This window comes from Sinocyclocheilus grahami, unplaced genomic scaffold (assembly GCF_001515645.1).
Source record: "Sinocyclocheilus grahami isolate Dianchi unplaced genomic scaffold, SAMN03320097.WGS_v1.1 scaffold923.1, whole genome shotgun sequence".
NCBI lineage: Eukaryota > Metazoa > Chordata > Actinopteri > Cypriniformes > Cyprinidae > Sinocyclocheilus > Sinocyclocheilus grahami.
In genome coordinates this window covers 438,839-446,827 of record NW_015506102.1, presented here as the reverse complement: position 1 = coordinate 446,827, position 7,989 = coordinate 438,839, and the positions used below count along the sequence as shown (strand labels likewise).

At 35.0% G+C, this 7,989-nt stretch overlaps 1 protein-coding gene across 1 annotated transcript in view; it reads right to left on the bottom strand.

Annotated features, from left to right (window-relative positions):
- The window catches only part of LOC107564314 (E3 ubiquitin-protein ligase Midline-1-like), a 36,347-nt gene that overhangs the window by 25,653 nt on the left and 2,705 nt on the right, over positions 1–7,989 (bottom strand). The window contains exon 2 of the mRNA XM_016249353.1: positions 1,672–2,414. Coding sequence (XP_016104839.1) covers positions 1,672–2,361 — 690 coding nt within the window. The 5' untranslated portion in view covers positions 2,362–2,414. The remainder of the gene's footprint in view (positions 1–1,671; positions 2,415–7,989) is intronic.

Here is a 7,989-nt window from a genome sequence, read left to right as displayed (position 1 = left end):
TATTAATATTATATATATATATATATATATATAAAATTAGATATTATTTCCATTTAATATATAGTAATGAATATATAGCAATAAACAGTAATAACCAATAAGCCTGATTATATTATGAACACAAATTCTCGAGGAGCTTATTGTTTTTATAAAATACCGGCATATACGATAAAATACAAATACCAGAAAAATGTCCTGAAGTATAGTTTGTAAGCCTAAAAGTTGGCAAGCAACATATAAACCTGGCCTTAATAGAGCCGTTGAGATTGTGGTCCTAAAACCTGGAAGAGAATGAGTATTTCTGAGCCAATATGTCAGGAGTGTCTTTACAATAACGGTTGTGAATCATAAAGATGTGAGTTTGTGTTCATATCAGATAACCATTGCAGTTCTTATAAAGCAACGTGCATTTTAAAAGCACACTTCAAACTTCATCTTTGAGGTCGGACTGTAATCTCTGTTGTAGAACAAAACATGAAGGAATGTTAACCACAGACCTTATTTGACTCCTAAATAGAAAAGCTCTATTATAAAAACCCACATGAAGTACCCGAGGGAACCCATGGTGAATTCTCCTGCCAGGTTGGCCTACACATTTCTGTCATGACCGAACAGCGAAAGACAGAAAAAGCATGTTTGAATGCAGCTCGTCCAATCAGAATTTAGAGTACTAACAATGCACTGTATATGAAGAAAACATCAGCAATCTCACCTGCATAACAAAAACCTTTTGTTGTATTTATTCCCAAATTCAAAAAGCATGTCTAATCAAAGGAATCCATAAAACTTTAACAATCTGAGAATTTATTAAAAAAAAAATTTCTCCAGAAACTCTGTGTTGTTGGTTTTAATTTTGCTACATTTAATACAAATTTATATTCAAAAACTGTGATGATGCAATAAATGCATAAAACTTAAACAGTTTAAGTAATCTTAAATTAATTATAGTTATTATAATTATATATACATATATAATATATATAATTAATTAATTATTATTATTAACAATAATAAAAGTAATATTTATATTCTTATTTTTATCTTTAATCGCAGTTTGGAAAACTGTCTCTTACCTTTTCTTACTGCAATGTATTTTTTTTTCTTTACCATGAAATACTACAATAGTAATATTTCTTATTTAGTTTTTATTTAGTAATAATAATTATTATTGCTGTTGTTAATAATAATAATAAATTGTGCAGCCCTACAAACAAGCACAGCAAACTTGAATTGTATTATTATTATTGTTTTATTGCAACTGCAATGCAAAAGCCTCTAAAAGCCATCTTGGTCAAAAATGAGATAACGATACTGAGTGAACGCTCTCCACACACAGTATATGTTCATCAAGTTCTTTCACTTCAAATGCGCTAAATCCCAGCCGCAACCCATTCAGAAGAACCAGTACTTACATAGAAACCTATACATAGTAGCCAGAAAGAAATGCTAATTTTAAAGAAAAACGTCAGACGTACTTAAGAGGCTTTTGCATCTGAACTCTTCCATTTTTAATCAGAAAATTCCCCAAATTGTGTAATAAAATTGTTTCTTACCGCAATGTAAATTATTCTTATTATATCACGTTTTAAATGACAATTGCAATTTTTTTATCAGAAATTGTGCAGCCCTTCCCGATCGACTCAATGTTGGACGATAATAATTATTTCTTACCTTCAGCTTGTCGAATCGCTCTCCCAGCGCCGCCACCTGGTGTTCGCGGTGATGCCCGACCAGTTTGCACAGCGAGCAAATCAGCTGCTCGTCCGTCACGCAGTACATGTTGACCTTCTCCTCTCCGTGCTCGGGACAGGCCAGTCCTCTGAGCCGCGAGTCCGGCACGGGTTCGGTGAGCCGGTGTCCCGTAAAGGGCTTCTTGTTAGGGTGAGTCGCACGCAGGCATTCCTGGCAGTACGAAACTTCGCAGGTGACGCAGGTCTTCACCGCCTCCTGCGGCGGGTCCTGCTCGCAGAACTGGCACTGGACGGCTTCGCACGGCGAACTCATGACCCTGCCGTCATCCACCGCCACCGAGGGGAACGGATCACGGCTGGAGCGGCGCGTCTCACTCGGCGAGTTCGGGCCACTCAGAGACGCCTTCTGGAAGCGGTCGATGATGTTCTGCAAAGTGACGTTGCGCTTGAGGCCGTCTAGACCCTGCTGGTCGAGAGTGATGACATAGCGACAGGTGGGACACTGGAACGCAGAGAACGGTTTGCTGGACTCGTCGAACGAGGGACAGTGGGACACCAGAATGCGGTGGGCGCAGTTGAAGCACAGGCTGTGGGCGCAAGGCAGCAGCAGAGGATCCTCGAAAAGCTCCAGACAGATTGGGCAAGTCAACTCTGACTCCAGTGTGTCCATCTTCAGTGAAGCGATGGGGACGTCAGCGAAACCCAGGGAAGCCGTTTAGCCGTCTGCAAACAATCAACAGAACCTCTGCTGTTACATGACCGCTCAAAAGTCAAAGAAATTAACACACACTCCCACAAGTCTGTTTTTTCCCCATCCTCAATGATCACCATCTAAACAAGGTACGGCGTCAATTTCCAGAACCTTCACCGTCTCTGTTGTTCTGTGGTGGATCAAACATCTAGTTCACCTAAATCTGCTTTCATTCGGTAAAGACGCATTCAATTCATCAAAATGAGAGTAAAGACATTTCTAATGTTGCAAAAGCTTCTATTTCTGATAAATGCTGTTCTTTTGAACTTTCTATTCATCAAGGAATCCTGAAAAATGTATCAAAAATATGAACCGTTTTCAACACTGATAATGATCAGAAATGTTTCTTGAGCAGCAAATCAGCATATTATACTGATTTCTGAAGATCACGTGACACTGAAGACTGGAGTAATGATGCTGAAAATACAGCTTTGATCCCTGGAATAAATTACATTTTAACACATTCACATAGAAAACAGATATGTTAAATTGTAAACATATTTCACAATTTCTACTGTATTTTTGATCATAAATGCAGCCTTGCTGAGCAGAAGAGACTTCTTTTATAAACACTACCGACCTCAAACTTTTAAACGGGGGTGTATATTGCCTCAGAAACCACTCAAAGCTTTCATGACTCATTTATATTTCATAATCATAAGCTGCAGGAAAGAAAAGCCATATTTGATTTTGAGACCTCTTTATCTCAGTCGATTCTCCTGAATTTTTCTCCTGAAATACTCCAAAGTTTCTCCCGAGTAAAAGACCTCTCGAGTTTCAGAAGAAATCTCAGCAATGTCTCAAACTGTGCTCTGATTTGACACAGTCTGTAATCCAAAGTCAGTCAAACATTTCTCATCATCATTTGATCTGAGCTGCTCCACGTTCAGTTTAAAGCTCTGTCCTCTTACTGGATGGGGTCCATCTCAAATGATCCAATAGACGTTGCTTGACCATTTTCCCAATATTTTTTAAATTACCTTTATATATTGGGTCATTCTGTGTCAAATCAACCAAATTTTAGAAAATTCCCTGGCTAAAATGTTTGATTTTGTAAACATAAACAATGACGAAAACCAAAATATTACATGCCATGGATGCATATATACCTAGTAATCCACAATTTTGTTGAGAAGGGAAAAAAAATACAGTTTTCACCTGAGATTTTGAGCCAAATTACAGACTTTGTAAGTGACTTCATCATTATGTTATTTTTATACAGAGATTGGTAGGTCTATGTATCTGTTGACTTCATCAATCCTGGTTGCATTGTATGCCAGTGGAGACAGTTCACAAAAAGGGAAAAAGCCATTTTTTCCAAGGTTTGCATTAGAGCCCGACCGATATGGGTTTTTCGGGGCCGATACCGATACCGATATTAGGGAGTATATCGATATATCGGCCGATATTCTTTGTGTATATTATAGTACAGTACCAGTCAAAAGTTTGGACACTTTCCCATTCGAGGGTCCAAACATTTGGCTGGTACTATATATAAAATACAGTATATACATAAACAGATTTTTTGCAATGATCACTCAAATGTGGTGATCAAACACTTATAATGACATGACAGAGATATGTAATGGAGGCAGGGCATTTAACAATTTAACAATAAACTTTATTATCCAAAATGAGTCTGACATCAGTGCACTGAACAGTAAAGTTGAAGGTTATTCAACTTTAATTCAATTCAATTCCATTCAACTTTATTCCTTTGAAGTTTATTTCACTTCGGAACATTCATTCACGGATTTGCGCTACTGTCTTCACACTTCAAACTTACTAGAGAAGTGTGACATAATATACCTCTGTAAATAAATACAATATAAATTCGCGTCTCGCGCACTTTAATGCCCTTTGATTGTAACGTGTACATTCCCTTGGAACTGGAATCATGGCGGAATTTCATGTGAAGTCCACTTCGCAGGGCACTTAGGGTTGAATAAGCCAACGCTTGATTGCTGCCTGAACAAGAAACCTCCTTACTGAAGTGAAAGTGTTGACTGGTGTCACTATCTCACGAACACGCCGGCGGATCTCCACCAAATTCGGGGGATCTCTTCAGCTCGAGGAGCCCTCTTGAACGCCGCCCCCCGGGATCGCTTGATTGGTCGGCGCCGGACTGCGAATTTAACCACCCGTAACTCCCGAACCCCGGGGTAGACACCAAACACTCATATTTGATGAATTGTTCAATCTTAGCCACAATAAGGAAGCTCAAAGAAAGCATTTATTATATTAATACTAGTTTAGCAATGAACTTATGTTGGTTTATAATTATCCGACCTCCTTTAACACAAATTACGCTCCCATCACACCAAAATATGACTTCTGATTTCATACTTTTCATATGTTAAAATAATAATAAAGTCAATGAGGATGGAAGATATATAAAGGGAAAAAATTATATCTGAGCCTTTTTGTCTAGATTCTGTTAAAAATACTATATGTGCACACACACACACACACAGTTAATTGTTGATTTAAGACTAAGTGGTCAATTAATTGATTAACTGAAGATTTCTATATGTTATGATTAATCACCAGGAGTCCGAAAGACCTTGACGAATCGAACGGAATCGAATCGGTTTTTTCGAACTGGCTCGAGAAAGGATCCGACTCAAATGAACGAGTCGTTTGGCGAATCGGACATGACTCACAGAGAGAGAGAGAGAGAGAGAGAGAGACTCAGAGGGAGAGAGAGTCAGAGGGAGAGAGCGGGAGAGAGAGAGAGAGAGACTCAGAGGGAGAGAGAGAGAGAGAGAGAGACTCAGAGGGAGAGAGAGGCTGTAAGGAAAGTTAGCACAACAGGAAAAGCTGCTCGATAGTTCCAGGAAAAGCGACTCCACCCAGAGAAACCCCGTCTAAAGAGAGTCGAGAGAAGCGCTGCGGGTCACTGTCTATCTCTATTCCGCTGGTTACTCGTGTAATCCTCTACAGACAGACTGACCTCCTCCCCTGCTGTCCGCTCAATTGGTTTTGCTTCACGACACAGATGTTACACGGATATAAAAAGTCCTTAATGTCTTTGACATTCATTAATCTTAGCATGAACTGAAGCAACACAATTAAGAGAGAATTATCAATTCTGTAAATGCATAAACATGATGATTTTTTTGTTTTGTGTGTGTGTGTGTGTGTGTGTGTGTGTGAGAGTCTGTGTCTCTGTGTGTGTGTGTGTGTGTGTGTTAAGTAATAACTTTTTAAAAAATGATTTAACATTAGCAGGACACATGGAGGAAACAATGGGCCAAATATTGTTTTATATCAGCCTTTAAGACCAAGTGACCGATGGATTTGTATCAAAATATCATAGAATTCGTTTGGACACGTGGCCTTTGATGACCTTAGCATTGGTTTCTCCCTCTCTGTGTGACTGCAGTCAAGACCCAAAAATAGACCCACAAAGGATACTGCAAAAAAAAAATTTTTTTATTGTATTGGTAGGTAAGTAATTAAATATATATTACAAAAAAATATATATATATAATATATATATATATATAATAAATAATTGTATTTTATTAGTTTAATCATTAATATACAAATATAAATACTTTTTATAAATAATTAATATATTATATATGTATTTATTTGTTTTTTTAATAATAAAATTAATGTAAAATAATAATAAAATAATGTATATTTAGAATTGAAATAAATATTTATAATATAAAATATATTTATTATAAAATTGTAATTGTATTTATTTAGTTGTAAAGCTTTATAATTAAAAAATAATAATAATTTTGAATTTTGATATTTTCAAAAAAATTCAGCAAATTTTCCTCAATTTTTTATTACTGTAATACAGATATTTCACTTTTTTGTGTGTGTGTGTGTGATTCTCAGTGTTGTTTCTCTTTAAATTCTCATAAATGTCATGACTTTTTAATGCCTCATACAAAAACGCTGTAATACAATATGTATCTTATTTAATTCAGCCTAAATCTGGCTTAAATGTCACGAAAATAATGTTGCAATGCAAAAATGCATCGTATCCTCAAAATATTAATTTCCTTTATGCAAAATATATTTACTTTTTTTCTTTCATTTGATTTTGGGGTGAATATCTGGTCTGCAAATGTTACACGGATTAGATTGGTTCCACTCCCATCGGTGACAGTTATTAAATATGGATCATAAATAGAATGCGTTTCCTGATTCTGCTCATCTGCGGTCTCACTCCTCTCAGCGGTTTCACAGGCTTGCAGCATCTCTCTGCTCTCATGGAAAATTCATTTTGACCAAGCGGGTCAGTTTTTCCTAGCAGCTGTCCAAGGCTTCAGAGCAGCTCGTGTCAGACGTGGCCTCAGGACCAAATGACTATCACACACACAGACGACACTCTCACAACGGCACACTGACCTCCAGTTAAACACCGCAAGCCCTGCATGAGGATGCCAGCTCTGCTCACTGTGATGAGAAACACTGAAAACACTTTCAATGCACTCCATGTTAAAACAGTGCACTACACTGGATACATTGTTTGCTGACATAGACATGCGAATAAAAAACCTAGTTTACATCCAAAACCTTTCATGACTGCAAGTCTTGGTACACACAATAAAATAAAACTCACTTAAACAAAATTTATGTGTATGCTTAAAAAAAAACGAAATTAAATTAAGGCTTACATTAAAAAAATTACTAATGGTATAAAAATAAAATTAAATTCAAAATAAAAAATGCATCAACACATTAAACATAAAAAATGACATAAAAATGCTAATTATATAAAATGATATGAAAATTATATATATAAAATAAATTATATAATGATATAAAAATAAAATAAAATTATGTATGCTTAACACAATAAAAATATTTGTTAAAGATGCAAAAAATTATGCTTAATAAAAAATGTGCTAATGATAAAAAACAAAATACAAATAATAAAATAAAATAATATATGCTTAACACATTAAAAACATTTCTCTAATGATATAAAAAATTATGCATAACAATAAATTTTTTTTTATAATGATATATATATATATATATATATATAAATGTGTGGTTAACACATAAAAAACTATTTGTTAAAGATAAAAATATATATTTTTTAATACTAGTAGCCTATATACAAAAAAATGTTAATAATATAAAAATAAAATAAAAAGAAATGTATGCTTAACTCAATAAAAAAAACTACTTGCTCACGATACAAAAGTATAATTTAAAAATATGCTAAACACAATTAAAAAAAACATTTGGTAATGATATAAAAATAAAATACAAAACGAATAAATTAAAAAATATATGCTAAACGCATTACGCCAATGATATAAAATAAAAGTATGCTTGACACAATAGAAAACTATTTGCTAATGATATAAAAATATATATTAGTTAATTAATATTGCCATTGAAAATAAGTCTTTTTTACACAGTTTTGCTTCTCGGGTAAGTGTATCACGTGATGTTTTTCACTAAAAGCATCTACGTACTAAAACAAGGAACAATACTGATTTAGAATTTTTTTTGTGATATCTACACTGTAAAAAAAAATCGGTGACATTTACGGTAAAATACCGGCAGCTG